This window comes from Perissodus microlepis, chromosome 4 (assembly GCF_051167445.1).
Source record: "Perissodus microlepis isolate ML-2025 ecotype Zambia chromosome 4, ASM5116744v1, whole genome shotgun sequence".
In the NCBI taxonomy this organism is placed as follows: Eukaryota; Metazoa; Chordata; class Actinopteri; order Cichliformes; family Cichlidae; genus Perissodus; species Perissodus microlepis.
In genome coordinates, this window is record NC_140464.1 from 17,332,035 (window position 1) to 17,349,246 (window position 17,212).

General features: G+C 40.0%; 3 protein-coding genes across 10 annotated transcripts; 1 reads left to right on the forward strand and 2 right to left on the reverse strand.

Moving 5' to 3' along the window:
* Positions 1-95: 95 nt before the first annotated feature.
* LOC146388715 (BUB3-interacting and GLEBS motif-containing protein ZNF207-like) lies at positions 96-8,283 on the reverse strand. 6 transcript variants are annotated; one of them, XR_014800073.1, is made up of 14 exons: positions 8,149-8,283; positions 7,746-7,872; positions 7,517-7,655; positions 7,257-7,442; positions 5,708-5,783; positions 5,556-5,608; positions 5,257-5,405; positions 4,969-5,061; positions 3,871-4,098; positions 3,589-3,718; positions 3,203-3,389; positions 2,869-2,949; positions 2,293-2,353; positions 96-1,628 (listed from the first exon to the last, which is right to left on the reverse strand). XR_014800073.1 is itself a non-coding variant. In XM_084926185.1 (12 exons), the coding sequence occupies exons 1-11, from the start codon at positions 8,187-8,189 to the stop codon at positions 3,226-3,228; spliced, it is 1,386 nt and encodes a 461-aa protein (XP_084782311.1). In that variant the 5' UTR covers positions 8,190-8,283; the 3' UTR covers positions 96-2,949; positions 3,203-3,225. The 6 variants fall into 6 exon arrangements, 3 of the variants coding, with proteins under 3 accessions (XP_084782311.1, XP_084782310.1, XP_084782312.1); XR_014800072.1 differs by having other exon boundaries at positions 2,869-3,389; XR_014800071.1 differs by having other exon boundaries at positions 2,293-3,389.
* On the forward strand, positions 7,833-14,349 carry c4h17orf75 (chromosome 4 C17orf75 homolog). Of its 3 annotated transcripts, none has more exons than XM_084926188.1 (11): positions 7,833-7,923; positions 9,248-9,415; positions 9,720-9,794; positions 10,244-10,369; positions 10,788-10,916; positions 11,065-11,125; positions 11,225-11,344; positions 12,158-12,222; positions 12,340-12,479; positions 12,559-12,662; positions 12,998-14,349. In XM_084926188.1, the coding sequence occupies exons 2-11, from the start codon at positions 9,273-9,275 to the stop codon at positions 13,211-13,213; spliced, it is 1,179 nt and encodes a 392-aa protein (XP_084782314.1). In that variant the 5' UTR covers positions 7,833-7,923; positions 9,248-9,272; the 3' UTR covers positions 13,214-14,349. The 3 variants fall into 3 exon arrangements, with proteins under 3 accessions (XP_084782314.1, XP_084782313.1, XP_084782316.1); XM_084926187.1 differs by lacking the exon at positions 7,833-7,923 and adding an exon at positions 9,071-9,155; XM_084926190.1 differs by lacking the exons at positions 7,833-7,923; positions 9,720-9,794 and having other exon boundaries at positions 9,076-9,415.
* Positions 14,350-14,393: 44 nt separating this feature from the next.
* On the reverse strand, positions 14,394-17,191 carry LOC146388717 (uncharacterized). The gene is made up of 10 exons (XM_084926191.1): positions 16,974-17,191; positions 16,803-16,880; positions 16,638-16,670; positions 16,063-16,149; positions 15,850-15,947; positions 15,475-15,767; positions 15,303-15,395; positions 15,123-15,209; positions 14,975-15,031; positions 14,394-14,896 (listed from the first exon to the last, which is right to left on the reverse strand). The coding sequence occupies exons 1-10, from the start codon at positions 17,034-17,036 to the stop codon at positions 14,859-14,861; spliced, it is 927 nt and encodes a 308-aa protein (XP_084782317.1). The 5' UTR covers positions 17,037-17,191; the 3' UTR covers positions 14,394-14,858.
* Between the last annotated feature and the right edge of the window lie 21 nt (positions 17,192-17,212).

Consider the following 17,212-nt stretch of genomic DNA (forward strand, 5'->3'; position numbering starts at 1 on the left):
ACAATTACAATAAGACTATTACAAGTGTTCTCAATTTTTATTATAAAACAGGTTAAGTGGCACATTCGGTTCAAGATGCATTCACAAGGGCAACATTTATTCAAACTGTTTATTTTATTAAAAAAAAAGAAAAACAAGAAAGCATTCAGAATTGGTACATACATAAGACATGGGTTTAACAAAGAGAGTTTCAGTTTATAAAGCAACTTTCTATTCCTTGTTAACCAGCTTCCTTACCTTGATTTTAATAAATGTACAACCCCATACTTACCAATGAGGACTACCTGCGTAAATCCTGCACTGACTTTAAACTATACATTATATTCAACTGCTCATGAAATTATGTAGTAATGAAAAAAAACATGCTGCATACTAGCATAAACTTCTTCATATTTATGAAGCATTATGTGAGATCCAAATAAATGATTAGACATTAAGATCGCAAGAATGTATACCAAACAGCCAATGAACATCATCGTTATAGTAGTGTTACTTTAACTGGTTACTGGCTGAGATTCATCCTCATGTAAGCATTTAAATTAAAATGATGACGTATTTATTTCAACACTGATATATTCATGCAGACGTCTATCAGACAACAATAATTAACAGATTTCTGAAAAACTTTCCATACACACAGAGAGACAATGGTCTTTTGCATTTAATAACTGTTTATCAGGCCATAATAAAATCATTCTCACTGCTATATCGCCTGATTCAAGTGATAAATGCAAAATAAATACTGTACATGATAATCAATGGTTAACTGGAATTAAATGAATATATATCATTACAAAGATATATAAAAATGACACAGATACACCCAAGTGACACTTTTTCTGTATGACTACAGACTGATAGGGTTAATGTTTTTAACATCCAAATATTTGTGAAGACTAATAATATGTGATGGAGTTCACCTATACATTTGTAATCAGCAGAGTTTGCTTCTTTATAAGTTGACAGTGGGCTATTATTGCTTATGTCTGGCTGGCTGTATTGACATTTCATAGTATTTAAATATCACAGTCACAAACTTTGACAAAGCTGGGCAAACCCTATTATTACCTGTCTCTCATCAATAAAATCCGGTCAGAAAGTTGATGCTGCTCCTCAGGCCTCTCAAATGACATGCAAGTGGCAGTGACAACAAGAACAGTCCAGTGAGGGGCAGAATTATAAAAATGCAACTGATGGGCATCACAAGCTGTTAACTGAGAATTGACACAGCCCAAATTAAAATCTTAAATAAAATATAAAATGATAAAACAGTCTGCTATCAAACAGGACCCCAAAAGGCAAATGCCTAAGTACCACCTGGGGTCTATCTGTGTACATCTGACTGCAACTTTCAGTATTAAATATCTGACTGTAGAGCATTCAGCATTAAATATATTGATAAACTACAATTAAAGGTCCATACTTTCAAGACTGAATTAAATCAAACCTTCCTGATGTTCTCACCAATAGAGATCTTCACAGCTCCAAAGCTTTCTGTGCTACTTGTTATAGCACTGGTGGTCTGGCCTTGGCGGGGAATACTGACTGAGTCAGAATCAAACTGGACACAGCTGCCAATCCCCACCAGGTGAAACAGTCTGGATTTGCATCACTTTTACAGCTGATTACTATGAACAAACAAACAATTTATTTACAGATGGTCAAAATAAAACTTGACCTAATTTAACATTAGCTTTCTTTGCTGGCCTGGCTGTGATGCATATAATACCCCCTCTTTGCCAAGAAAGCTGATTATGGTTTCTCTCTTGCTGATGGAAACAATGTGGCTAATGGACTAATTTTATTTTGAAAGTCCACTTGAACTGGAGGAGCAATAGCTAATTCCTTGGTTATGCCTGATACCTCCTATACAAGGGTGCAGTGTGTCTCTGGCCATTTGCCAAAGATGCACTTTGCACTTCACTTTCCATCATCATCAGGACCATCTAATAGCAGGTGAATTTTTCTGATCCTTTCATGTATTACCCAAACTGGATAGCAGACCCAGGATAGCAGTAGTAAGACTGAGTCAGATATCCAGTCCTAGGGCTCAGGTGGACCAGTGAAGAACTTCACCAGTAAATAACAATATACCAGATACAGCTTAATGAAAAACAAAGAAATAGTGTTTACGTGAGTTAACATGTTTGTAGAAAAGATGCCTAAAGGCAAAAACACAATCAAGGGCCTTCACCAAACTTGCTACAAGTTTGGGGACACTGGCATCCAACAGCATGTGAGCTGTGAGGGCCCCTGATAATGAATGAGAAGACAGAAAACAGTGAGACTTGCCTCTGGCTGAAACAGGGCTACACTGAGACAGGGCCTCAGCCAGTTCCCCCCAATGGCATTGCTACAGGGAGAAGAAAAATCTGGGTTTTAGCACTACAGCCTTTAATGATCTGGATGCTATGCACCTGTACAATGCTTTCTATCAGTGACATGTACAGAGCATCAGTAAAAGACTCCCTAGATAAAAGACAATATTTACAAGCATTTTGCATTTCATATACAAGATATCAATGTTTACTGTTCACCTTTATAATAACAGAAGAGCAGTCACAATGCAGTTTATACCAGGAGTACAAACCTGTTCTGACGTCTCAGCCCAGCAACATCCCACAAAAAAATCTAACATTTCATTACAATACAGTTTCACAGTCATACATATACGACTAAATACCTCCTTTATTTAGAGTTAAGGGAGTAATTGTTCATACAAATATCAACACAAAGACAGAGTTAGAGCATGAACTGATAGTAGAAGCCCTCACCAAACAAAGTTGGGGACACAAGTCCAACAGCACTACGTGCTGTGAAGGCCTCACCGTTTAGCTTAGAACAGAAAGGTATTTACATCAAACTTGCCTTGATAAAGGGTGGGTACTGCCCATGTAACTCCAGCGCCTTCACAACACTACGAACCATATCTACTACACTTCTATACACCTAAACATGAAAAGGAAAAAAAGCCACAAAACAGAGATGGTTTCAATCAGAATCAAATCAAACAGGTCTTTGATAGATGCAATGTAATATTTCCCATGCCATGGGATGTTTACAGTTCCTGTCTTTGCTGTTTATTTAATGTCTCTTCCTCATAGCTCAGTAGCAGAACATCAGTATACTTTGGTAATATAATACCAATACTGGTTTCTCTACTAGCCGCTGAGGGCATTAGAAAATGGTTGAGAGTCCAAACCTATTGAAGAGAGGGAGCAGACTTCAGTAGTGGCCTCCAGGAGACATGACAGGGGGTCTCGTGACAATGGTTGGCCGTGGAGGGCCTCCCTGGTATACTGGGGGAACAACAGGAGGGGCCTGAATATACGGAGGTATTCGCCCAGGTATGTAGCCTGGCATCCCCTGCTGTGGCCCACCATACTGACCTGCAAGGACCAGGCTCATTGGTAAAAACATATTTTTTACTGCAGTCCTTTTAAGACTCTACAAATATTATCTATAGAGCACTTTCTAAAACAATTAAACTGAACTAGAGTTGAAACATTTCAAGACTGCAAAAAAATTAAGCCAATTAAATTAAATTCTTTGGTTTACAGTTGACCTAAAACTACCAGCAGTGTATACCAGGTATGGGATGCCTCATGCTGTGCTGCTGAGGAGCCATCATGCCACCCACTGACGCTGTAGCACTGGTGGTCTGGCCTTGACGGGGAATACTGCACTGGTACTGGGACAACTGAGCCCGAAACTCTTCCTACGGCACAAAAAAAGCAAATAAAAGTGATTTGACACTTGACATGTGTAGCTCAGCTGGGAGGAAAAAAACAAGAAAAAGATTTGTTTTAAATGACAAACACATTGCATAACTACTTACTTTAACAAGAGTGTTCCAGCTAGAATACTTACCAGTGAGATATCCTCATCAGGGTGGATCAACTTACTGGTTGCACTGGAGGTGGTGAGCGTGGCAGGCTTACTGGTTACTGTGGAGGGAGGTTTGGAGACCGTACTGCTGCCAGCATTTGGGCTGGCCAAACCAGTGGAGGACTGAGTGTAGGCTGGGAAAGTGGGCTTTGCGAGGTCGGAGGTGGTGGAGGGGGGAGTGTGAGGGGACCCCGACACTGTCTGCTGACTCTGAGGGAAGAGACAGGAAAGCAGGTTAGAGACACTCAGCAGAAAGACCTTTGAATTTCACAGGGGGGTCAATTTTAGTCAAACTCCAAGATTACTCCAATGATATAGATTATTTGGTCCTTTTTAGCCTTGGCATTCATAATGTTCATGAGCAGGAATAAAATGCATTTGTCTGGAACAGCTATAGACAAAAAATGTAATACTTTGATCTCTTCCTTGTATCCGTAATAGATGACAATCAAAAAGTGTTTCTTTCATGTGTTCTTTTTTAAAATGAGAATTTATGACCCTAGATTTTTTTTATACTCACTAAACTGTAAATTTACATTTTAAAATTTAAAACACCAAAACAAAACCTTACAGGACAAATTTTGTGAAGCAGTACAAATATCTAATTCATCTGACTAAACAAGCTTTTACCATATTAATGCCAAGCCTATAAGATGGATCTGTAACATTTTACTCCACCATTGTAACATGATAAGTAATCTTTCAAAGTTTGACTAAAATAAAACCAGTTTCTTTAGATCAGCAGAAAAACTAAAAAAAAAAACGAATAAAGTGCTGAGCATGCTGTCATATTTTGCCCAACAACAGAAGCCCATATATTATACATATCCGCATAATTCTTCACTTTAACATTTGATTTTAAGGTGATGAAGCTATTTTTAATATTGAGTGAATGCAGATAAATTAAAAAGCAAATTAAAAAAATAGCTAAACATTTTAATTAAGAAAAAAAGAAGAAAAAACAGCTTTGCAAATGAAAGCGATTCAACCTGCCCGCCACAAGCAAACTATACACAGTTGTGTGCATGCCAGCTGTAAAGCAGCAGGTTGTCAGAGTAAAGAGGGCAGACAGCCTCATACTTGTGAAGTGCTAGGGAACAGAGCTTTAGGGGAAGCGGACTGAGTGTCTGCGCTTGGTGAGGCTTTACTTGTACTTGCAACTTGACCGGCCATCTGTAGCACAGGAAAAAAGTAAAGAAAAGTAAACAGAAAAGTCTTTCAATTAAAAGAATTCCTGGGTAAAGTCTCCTTTTTTAATCAGCCTGTGCAAGCTTAGACATCTCTTACTGAAGAAAACTGTAATGTCCTGTCAGAATGCTGAGAGGAGGTGAAAACTGTGCAGCGATAAAAAGGCGTCAAAGGTTTTACCTGCCCAGCACTCGGGAAAAGAGGTTTTGTGACATCAGGTTGCACCGACGGGCCAGCAGGAACTGCAGGTCTGGGCAGCATGCCTGCAGCAGGCGGGAGCTGAGGCATGTGAGTGATGGCTGGACGGGTACCCATTGGAGGAGGAATGCCTGATACCAGCAGAACAAATTAATTCCATGTGTGCAAACACCTCACTGCAGTAGTGTTACTTAGTATTTAAAAATATTAAAAAGAAATAAATGAAACTGAGTTACAGAGATCTAAGTGGATCCTGAGGGTGTATGCTAACAGGGCATTACCTGGTGGTACACCGGGCATCATCGGAGGCATCATCCCACCCATTGGGATCATCCTAAATACATAAGAAAACATGATGTTTACAATATACAATATATATAATATATAGGGTTTGACTGATAGAAAGATTTGATAAAGAATGACAAAGATTTACCCTGGAGGCATTCCTGGCATTACAGGGGGCGTCGCTGGAATCATGGGTGGCACACCTGGCATCATCGGGGGAATTCCTGAAGCAAGTAAAAAAATTGTACTTATATCAAAACACACGATCCTGCCACTTCATTATGTGCACCGGGGGAATAAGTCCCAGTGGCCAGAATTGTGGCCAAAGACTCTAGGTCCTGTCTATTGGTTAGCTTTAGAAAATGTGAAGGAGATTTTAAAAAGTCAAAAACATTTTCACTGTCTAGAAATTTCAGTTTTTTACAGCGTGCTCACAGTAAAAAAATAAATAAATATAAATAAATAACAAGGAAAAAAAGAGGGAGAATAAACAAACACATATTCTGTGACTCAACAAGAACTTTTTCACATTTAGTTATTACAGTTTAAGTCCAAAGTGTCTGCTGAAAGATTCCTTAATTCACTACAGGAACGTCACTTTATCATGCAAAAATAAATGACACATGCTGTTAAAATTTCAATGCTTTTTCAAATATTAACAATCTGATGGATTCTGTTTGCAGTTTAACTTCTTTATACTGACAGAAAGGGGAGTTTCACTGATCTACCCCACTTATGATCAAAGTGTGCTGTATGTGGCCTATAATGTAAATTGAGTTTAACATCACTGATGAGCATCTACAATCATTGATAAATACAATATATTACACCCCGTTGTGGATCAAATAGTTACTTCAGATGAGACATAGGAGGTCATTCAAATTCATGTAAGAGAGTACCGGTTTAGCTCACAATAGTTACAACTCTGACCCGAGGAATCCCTTTGTCAGTACCCTCAAAGGGATGTGTGTCTATGTAACGTACACCATGTGGTTTACACGTTTTGGCTACAAGCTACGTGTTGCACACATAATGAAGTCAGCATCTTTGATGTTTGATACTTTATGTAAACTTACAAAACAACAGGAATGAGGCTCAGTATTTGGGAACCAGCAATTAGATAATTTTGCACCAAGGCGAAAAAACAAAACAAAAAAAAGCATAAATACTATGTTGAACAGCCACATGGGGTCACCATTGAGTCATTCAAACACCAGAGGCCTTTCTCATTTCTCTAATTCGTGCCTTATAGACTGTGACGGATGTTTCAAGGGTGTTTCAGTTCCTAAAATGCTTTCAGAAGAAAGCGGAGACGAGGCTTCCCAGAAGCTTAAACCTATAAAGCGTACGTCTGCGTGTGTAAAAGAGGCGAGGCACACAGCTGGAATACACAAACCACAGTGCAAGGAGGACTCTTTTTTTTTAGCATGACCACACTTTCTTCCTTTCACTATTTTTGTGACAAAAACAGGTCTATCTTGTGGCACAGCAACTAAAGTAACATTTATGAACACTGTTATAGCTAAAATAATAAAATACATCTCTGTCAAATGCTACACATAAATTACGCTGAGGCTACAAAGGAAAGATGTCCTTCCTTGCATCTCAAACTAAGACATGAAAAAGAAAGTAGGACTCCATTACAGTGTTACAACAGTCTTGAACACAGCAGATCAAGTTAAGTATCTGTTCCCCACCTGAGTAGCTGCCTGGTGGTAATGCTGGGGTCCCAGATCCAACAGGAAGCATACCAGGCTGGGTCATAGGGGGGACATAGCCAGCTTGTGGCTGACGTGCAGCAGGCTGCTGAAAGGAGGGACCGGGCTCATCGTCGTCTTCATATTCATCAGAGTCATCCTGGTTCTGCTTCTTCTTCTGAGTCTCTGAAAATCAGATTGAGCAGAGTCAGACATGTAGTTTAAAGAGATGGATCCTGGGATTATCGTGGTGTTAATACCTTGGTTCTTCTGCTCTAACATCCTTCTCCTCTCCTCCATGTCTTTCTCTGGAATACCCTCCATGCCGTATATCTCCAGTTCAATATCTATTCTTCCAGGTATTGCATTAGGAACTCCATCAATGGTCTCTTTATGTACCTACACATGTGAAGTGGTACAGCGTGGTAATTTCACTGCACGAAGACACGATTTAGCTTCACTTCACTTGCATTATTATCGTTTCCTCACCTGCATACAGTGGATGGCGAGCCCGGGGCCGGTGTACAGCTTCTTATGACAGATGTGGCACTTGAAGTGTTTGGCTTTCTGATGCTGGATGAGAATCTTTTCATCATCGAAATCTCTGTTACAGTACCTGAGATAACGGCTGAGGAAACTTTGGATGATAAACTCGCTGCACTTCCAGGTGAAAATATAGTTTAGTTACTACAGATATTTTTTTAATATGTATTTTATTTAGTATCGCTAAAAATAAGCTGAACAGCCACATGCCAAGTAAACAAATAACTGTCATGTTAGCTAAGTGTTGGTTAAGAGCTGCTAATTCACACAACCGTTAGCTGACAAGACATAGAAACGGGTGCCGACTGGCGTAATATAACAGTATAATGTAAGGTGTGCTAAAGGATACCAACACCAAGGCTTCATCTGCTTTTTCTTCTTCCTGCCCATGATTTTAGCGTTGTCAGTTCACTGCCTGCTAAAAATAAAAACACCTCACAGAGATGGCGTCAGCTCTCCAACATCCCATAACACACTGCGGCCACCTCTGTGATTTAAACAAACACTCACCTTAAAACCTGTTAGGACAAAATCACTATTATTAAAGATTTTCAGTATTTGACGATACCTGGTTACCATAAACATATCTGTAGGTTCATATACATGTGATTTTTATTTATTTATTTATATCTGTTATTTAACAGCAGCCTTCTCTTTAAACTCTAGAGATAGCTGTGTAGACCAACAGTTTCTGAAATACTCAGACCAACAAGTCACTTCAATCGCATTTTTTCCATCACATTTTTTCCTCATTCTGATGCTCGGTTTGAACTTCAGCAGGTCGACCTGACCACATCTACATGTGCTGCCACGTGATAGGCTGGTTAGATATTTGTATTAAGCCGGTGAACAGGTGTACTAATTAATAAAAATACACTATAAACATGTGCAGGTATTATGCATAATATATTTACAAATTAGTTTAAGGATACAATATTAATTCCTAATTATCAATTTATAGATGTCAAATTATTAATTAATTATGAGCCTGTTATTATTAATTTACGACACAGATAAAAAAAAATGAAGTCAATTCAAAACTACAAGATTGAGCTATAGGAATCACAGTATGCAAAATAAGCAGATCATAACAGAAACACAAACAAGATATATTTTTAAAAAATACGCCAGAGTTACATTCGCATTAAATAAAGACATTAAAAAACGTTGCAAGATTTAATGGGTTTTAAGCTCTTTCGTTATAGGATGTTACCCTCTGCTTTTATTTACCTGGTCGGACCCAGGAACTTCCAGCAAACCACTTTGAAGTCGGACGTATTTTGAAACGTACAAAGGGGACATGCGCAGTAGGACCATAAACGAAGCCGTTGTTTGTTGGCTTTCAGTTTAATATCAGTGAGGGCTTGCAACGTTTACAGTCCTTTTTTTTTCATATTAAAGCAGCTCAGCTAAACAATAAAGTTTGTCCTTGTTATCTTCCACTGTAGCCGCTGCTAGCTTTCTCCGTGCAGCATGTTTGCCTCCCAAACCTCGTCCTTCCAAGATTCAATCGACGTGGAGGAGAGAGATGACTTTGACAGCGAAGAAATAGCTGGATACAGCCAGAAGATTCAGCTGAACTGCTGCTACACCATCTATCTTTATCAAGGCACAAGGTAACCGTGGCTATTTCTCTGCTAGGTTTCTGCTTTGCAGAGCTTTGCTGCAACCATATGATACCTGGGGTTGTGCTTCTTGCATCGATAACTCGAATTTAGGAGCATGTTTAAAATGTTTGGATTATTACTGTGGATAACCCTTATCCTCCTTTTATTTCTGAACACAGCCAGGAAAGATATCTCTGTGTAGTTTATGGTTTTATTTAGCTGTATTTGTCCCTTCTCATGCTATTATGCGGGTAAAGCCCACTTTATACATTAAACTCTAACCAGGTGATGAGTAAACTGTCGATTGTCTTAGATCTGAGGCTTCTGGGGAAAATGTGGCATGGAACCAGAGACGAGCAGACTCCACAACCAGTCAGGAAGACTTTAGGTAACGAAGGAGCCAGCGCCTACCTTCCACTTGCTTTGCCTGGTTTCTCTCTGGCTTTCTTTGTTGTGCATCAGTGTTTCCACGAGCTGCCACCGGCAATCCGATTAACATGGATTCAGTGCTGTTTTCATTCATGGTTTTTGTTCCAACTGGTCATCACTCTGCTTCTGAGTTACGTGGCCATAAGGTGCCTCCTGATCTAAACAGTGGCTCCACTTTTATGTATCAATTACTGTTGGTAAAAAAAAAAAAACGAATAAAAAATAACTTTGAATGTCTTTGTAGAGTTTGGAAAAGTTTAACAACTATGTGACTCAGTTGTGTGTTGTGTGCTGCCTATTGTCATCAGCTTTCTCCATCTCCTCTCCATTGACTTCAGTGGCTTCCACAAACTTCTCATCCCTGCACTGGCTGTTTTTATCCACACTGACTCTCTGCTTTGCCCACAGCCTCACACTAATTGACAGCAGCCTGCCATCAGAGGCAGAGCCAGAGCTGCGGACCTACATTTCAAGGAGGCTGAGCAAAGGAGCCCTGCTCGGAGGCATGGGCAACATTGCCACTGTGGAACTCAGGTAATAATTTTACATACAGCAGTGGTACGCTTACACAAACTCAATATGCTTTCTTTGAACTGTTCTTCTTCCGGTGTGGAATGATTGTACAGCTACATCTTTAAGAACTTTAAAAATAAAACAAGAATTGGGTGCACAAGCTTCAATTTATTTAAGATTTTCTCTAATCCACACAGATTTCAACAAGCTTCTGGCTTAACTTCAGCTGGATATTTGAGCACATGTTTTGAACCTCATCTCATTTGTTAGACTTGTGCAGGTCATGATGTGGAAGCATATTATGTATTTATATCATAGTGAATATAGCCTGTTTCATTTAACCACACTAATGAAAAGCTAAAGTTTAACTGGAAATATGTCTCAGCAGTGGAAATGTATACGTTTATTAACACAGCCGTTCTGAATTTTTACTCGACAGTATTCCAGAGCAGGCCGTCGGCTGCTACTGCTGCCTCCTGGAGCAGGAACGGTCTCCCGAACAGCCGGATTCCGATGGAAATGGATATGTCATCTGCTTTATGGGAGGGTCTGAAAAAGGACTGAATTTATATCCTTTTGTATAAAATAAGCCAAAGTTATAAGTAAATTGCTTTCCAGGACTATTATACGTGATCCTCCTTGCTGTTACGGAATGTGTTTCACTGCATTGTTGTGGTGCGTCCGTGTTACAGTTCAAATTCCTTGACTGCATACACATTCAGATTAGAGCTCGATAAGTACGTCCAAGGCCTGCACAGCAGCCTGCAAACCCCAGAGGTATGACAGTGCAATAACAGTGTAACTGTGTACCAATAAATGTATATGTTATAGTATTATCCGTGCAAGACTGACGTGTCCCACTTTGTTTGTGTTTAGCTGCAGAACCTTGAGACGGAGGTGCGCCCCTATCTGAGTCAGTGGTACGAGGAGTCTGTGATGCACATTCATCGAGTGGTGCAGCTGGTCCAGAGCAACATCAGCTTCCTGCTCCACGCTGTGAGTCATTTCTCACCACTACACTGTTTACTTATTGAAGTATGTCCAGTAAAGATAAGTGCTCACAAAACAAACACTCATCTGATACAAGAGAATAAATAATTAAGATAAGAATGGAGGACTCAAGAATAACACTGCAAGTTGCTCTAGAGAGGAATTTTGTTTAATAGGTACAATACTCCATGAGACAAGTGTTGGAATAATATCAGAAGCTTGTGACATAACCCTGATGAGGAATACATTACATAACACTTACCAAGTGTTTCTAGAAACAAACCGTTTGGTTTGCTCTCATTTTAAGAATATGAATATATCATTTCTATCATCAAATCATCCCTCACTTGATCCTCAAGACTCAAGGCAATTTTATTTTTTTACTGAATAAATAGGTTTTTATAAAATGTGTGGGGCGCTAAAAAAAACAAATTGAATTAAGCACAGGTTTCCATAACTACAATGAGACTTGCCCTGGTTTCCACACATTCACTCTCTGTGATCAGTCTTTGTCCTGGTTTGTAAACAGTATTTTACACATCTGAAAAGTACTGGAACTACATATACTCACTGACCACTTTATTCAGTACACCTCAGTAATAGCAGGTTGGACCCCCTTTGGCCTTCATAGAAGAATAAATTCTTTATTGCTTAGATTCAACGAGGTTCTTGAAACCTCAGTTCATTTTGACATAATTACACCAAGGAGGAAGATGAGTGTTACTTTGGTTCTGGGTGAACTGGTTTTGAAATCATGGTTTAGCTGTCTGTTTGTTTCCAGCTTAATTCATTTCAACCTCTAAAACCTTGTGTGCACAGGCTCTGAGTCACACACATGTCGAGGTCATCAATTCAGACGAGAGGACGAAGGCTGACGTTTCCAGGTGAGTGAGGTGACGAAGTCCATGCTGATCCTCATGTATCAGGTCTGTCTTTCTTCCTGTTGTTCATGTTCAGCAGTTCAGTGTGAAGAAAAAAAAACATCCACTTTATGCTCTCAGGTTCATCAAAGCAGCCAGTTTGCAGGGACTTTCCCAGCAAGACACCACGACCGCTTCTCTGTGCAAGGCCATCTCAGAGGACGCACAGTCTGCCCTGATTATAGACTGCTCCACCAGCCCACCCACACTCACAAAAACTGGTAACTCACACACTGTGACATGTATGTACTCTGTCTTTGTAATGTCTGAGCAACTAATAAAAATGTTTTGTCCCCTCAGTCAGTAACCGTTTCTGTGATGACTGGATTCAAGCATTTCTGAACGCTGCAGAGCGTTGCAATCCGTTCCTGCTCAGACAGATTCTGGAGAACTTTAAACTTAAGGTGGGAAAACACAAACACACACAGACTGTAGCAGGGTTTCTCTGGCTTTCTGGTTATCTGGACCCTGTTTTCTGTTTCTAAAGTCAGATTAATTTCAGTTTAAATATAGCGTTAACACACATTCAATTATATTTAAGTGGACATAATTAAAATGTTATTTTAATGAATATATTAATGACAGACACTTATCAATTCATATATTTTCCACTAGCCCACAGCTTCTCATTTCCTAATATCAGGCACAACTTCTTTTTTATTTTTTTACTTGTTGCCTTTTTTTCATCCTCGCCTCTTCCCTTTTTGTAAAACCCACTACTTTGTCTCTCCCCCTGCAGGCCATCCAGGACATGAACAGCTTGAAGCGCTTTGTGCGGCAGGCGGAGATGAGTCACTACGCACTATTTCGCTGCTGCCAGTTCCTGCAGGGCTGCGGAAACGGGGACGTGCTCCTGCAGAACGCCCGGGCCGAGCACAGCGACCTGCCCGAAGCCTGCAGCATCATCACGGTCCTGGAGGAGTTCCTCAGGGAACAATCCCAGGCCCAAGCGTGATCCCCGACCGACGTGTACTACCAGCAAACCTCACACTACAATCTAAAATATCAGATATCCTGAGAGAATCGCAGCTGTCGAGGCTGCTGCGTAATAAAATGTGTAAGTTATAAAACTATGTTTTGGAGACTGGTGGTCAGACTTGGAATATACTGTACTGTAAAGCAGTGACAGATTTAGTAGCATCACTGTATTAACAATGACAACTATTAACGCCAGCTGTAATTCACAAATTATAACTTTCTAAGGACATTACCTCAGTGAAGATAAGTACAAATTGAAGAAAAACAGATTGTTTAAACTGCAGTTGTTGAGTGGGTAGTGCAGCTTGTGTTGTGTATCACGATACTATGAACCAAATATTATTTCTGGTATTTTTGCTAACTGACAAAGACAACAGGGCGTGGAGTGTGGCTTATTTAATTCTATTCTTATCAATTCATTAATATTTAGAATTTATTTTGATTGTGAGGGGAAAAAAATTACTGCGACTGCACAAATCACTTTTTACGCATTGCTTGTTACATACGTGCGCCTTGTTTTTGCTTGTATTTCAACACAATATATGCACTACTAAATTATTTTAATGAGTAAGGATACTGTGTGTGTACCAACTGTATGTTTAGTCTTATTCTGGTAACAGAAAAAAAATTGTCGTATTTGTAATGTGTGAATATTTTTGTTTACATTCAGTATCACAGCCTTCATCAGCTCACAGGCACCACGTGATCGCTCGCTACATCACTAAACTGAGTGCGTGGCGTTTAAAGAGTTTCCCATGAAATAAATAAGAGATTAAAAATACAGATTTGACAACAAGCTCATAGTAGACTTTTACTTTCTTTCCTTCTTTTAAAGTGTTTTAGCATTAAGCTCAGATCATTCCCATTAAATCAAGTCCAAAGTGTGTAATACAGCAATATCAGTAAAGTATAATGGTGTATACTTTTAAACTGTGAACCAGGTTTGACATGTAAAATGAATTGTTTTTACTTTTGTGAAACATAGTGTGACTGACCCTGCAGTTCTTTGTGTGTACACATTTCTGTACAGCATGTTTTCTCTACCTATAAATATGTGTTTGTGGTTCTCTGGTCTTGTATAGAAGGAGTAAATAAATACCACAGTTGAACCTCTGCTGTGGTCGTATCTGTTGCCTAGTTTTAGACGAAACATTGAATAAAGATGAGGGATATTATTTACATTTGTATAAATAGTACTAGTATCCAATACTGCTACTTCTAGTAAAACAAAACAAAATACAGAAATGAACAGTTCCCAAGGTTGACAGCGTGTGGAGTTGCATGTGCTGATGTTCTGAAACCACAGCTCAAATCATCCACTTAGTTCCTTCCTTTGGCTGCAACCGATACAATGAAACTGTGTGCAAGTGCATTTCACAGAACTGATGCAGTTTTTACTGCCTGTCTGCCTTTACATACCAGCATCAAAACAAACTATTGCAGCACACGTTAAAAGTTCTCATTGTGTAGAGTCAGTTGGGGGAAAAAAATAAACCAGAGTAGAAGACGCGATTAGTTTCATTTAAAACTGAAACACAAAGATAAAGAGATGAAGCAGCGACGGTCTTCCAATCCAAAGCTGGTGAGTTTGCCGGCCTCCACCGATGCTCTGAAACTACACCTCATATATTCCAGTAGGTTCCTTCCTCTGGCTGATCGTCTGCAGATGCAAACAAACACTGTCAAATGAGTTTATGAAGAACTGAATTGTTTAACCAGGTAAAGTCATAGAAGTTACCTATGGTGTGATCAGACATGGTTCTCAGGAGTGAGCTTGGCACGTCATAGACACTCTCTGCGAGGATGTGAAATGGATAAAACATCAGCAAACAACAACAAATATTGAGACTTTTCACTTCTTTCCTCTACAAGCAAACCAGTCTCACCATGACATTCAGCAGTCTGTCTGTAGGACGCAGGGACATCGTAAACGTCCTCTTCTGCCTCTGCTGAGCGGTTCACCTTACACAACCCTGAAGATGTGACACACATTAGGGCCCCCTCTTGGACATCTGCATGCTCTTATTGTGAAATCTTAATTATTTCAAGAAAGTTTTTGGTCATACTGTTTCTAATAGGCAAAACATCATAGTGTCCTTCTTGTCCGGCTTCTGCACTGCTCATCTGGCTGGACCACTGGGGATCGCTGGGACAGTCATCTGAGAACAGCAGCATTTAGCACCAGAAATAACAATTCAAGCTGTGATGGTGCAGAGAGACAGTCATGATCATGTTTACCGTTGCGATTCTGGTAGGCTTTCCCTGTGTTCTGATAAATGTCTTCCTCGTTGTCCTGCTCTATGGGCTGCCAGGTGTTTTGGGGCTGAGAGGTCTCCTTGGGTTGCCAGGTGTCTTTGGGTTGCAAGGTGTCTTTGGTGCGGGGGCAGATTTTATGGGGTTGTGCGTAGATGTAGTCCAAGGGAGGGGGCGCAGAGAGGGGCCGAATTGGAAGCTCCTCCATGACACTTTCGCGGTGTGAGCAGATGGGTGCCATGCTATGTAGTCTTTCTCGCTGCTCACACACATCAAGTCTGAGGAGCAGAAAAAGTGAAAGGTCAAAAAAAACAAAAGAAAGAAGATTTGCCGGGATATGATTGTAAATTCAGATCTTACTGTGCGTCCTCAGAGACGGAGGTCGTGGAGGCAGAGAGATGCATGGCCTGCCAGAGGTATCCCACCCACTCCTTCCTGAGGTCCTCCGTCTCTGCTGCCTGCACCACACACACGCGTCCAGTGGTTGAAGAGGGAAAAGGATTGAGCTTACAATTGACAACATGCATATCAAAATTAGAAATATGACATCTCTAAAACACACTAATGACTCACCAACACTTTTTTCTTCCCATTTGTCATGGTTATTTCAAAAATAAAGCGCTTCCTGTCAGCTTTCTGGACCTCTCGCACTGACTGCACCTGACCCAGAGGACAGATAACACATTTAGGTAATCCAAACTCACGTACAGGAGACGGCGCAACAGCTGCGGAAGTACCCCAGAAATCACAAACAGACTGGAAAATATGTGCTAGTGCATTTCAGAAAAGTGGTGCTCATTTAAAGAGAAATGGTGCTCACAGCCTTAAATACAGCACTTTCCTTATTAAGAGAAGAGGTTAAAGCAGTCATGTGTGAGACTGGCTTATAATAGTTGTAGGGTAAAATGAAAGAATACATTTTATTTTTAATTTTATTTCACATTATTATGAGACAACTTGTGAGTGAAGCCATCAAATGAATGTAGTTCATCAGAGGCATCAATTAGTGAGGCACCACTGCTAGTGCTAACAAATAAAAAACACTCAATAAAAATGCTTACTGTGGTTAATTTGGGCACTTACTGCCACAAGTGCAAAATCAGCTTCCTGCATATAAACTGTAATATTCGGGGATATGAAGGACTTACTGTGTATATGTAGTAAAATCCTCTCAAGCTCGACTGCAAAGAGAAAAACGTCCAGTGTGAACATACAAAGCAGTGAGATCTTTACAAGAGGCATTTTCTATTTCTACCTGTAATGAAACCATAATTAAACGGGAATTACTAATTAAATAAAACAAAAACACTTACAGCACTTCCATTCTTCTTAGTGTAGAAGAACAAGGTTGTGTTTTGAAGCCTGAACCAGTATGTGACCCATCTCATTTTCTACAACCACAGCAGAGAGTGACCAAAGTCACTTTCTAACAACAACCGTAACGTTCACAGTAACTCAAGGGCAAAAGGAGCTTTATAACTTACCACCGTGTCTTTTCTTTTTTGTAGAAAGCTCTCAAAAAGCAGCTCGGTCCCATCCACAGACATGTTAACCTTCAGATTACAATTTCACACTGTGGCTGCCAGTTCTTGCTACCTGTGTGCGTGTGGTGAGACTTCCTCATCGCTCGAACTGAAAGCAGTATCGCTTGCAGCCACATCACCTTCTCACTTCTGCATTCTGCACAGAAGTCCTATTTGTTTGAGTTCACGTCACAAAGCTA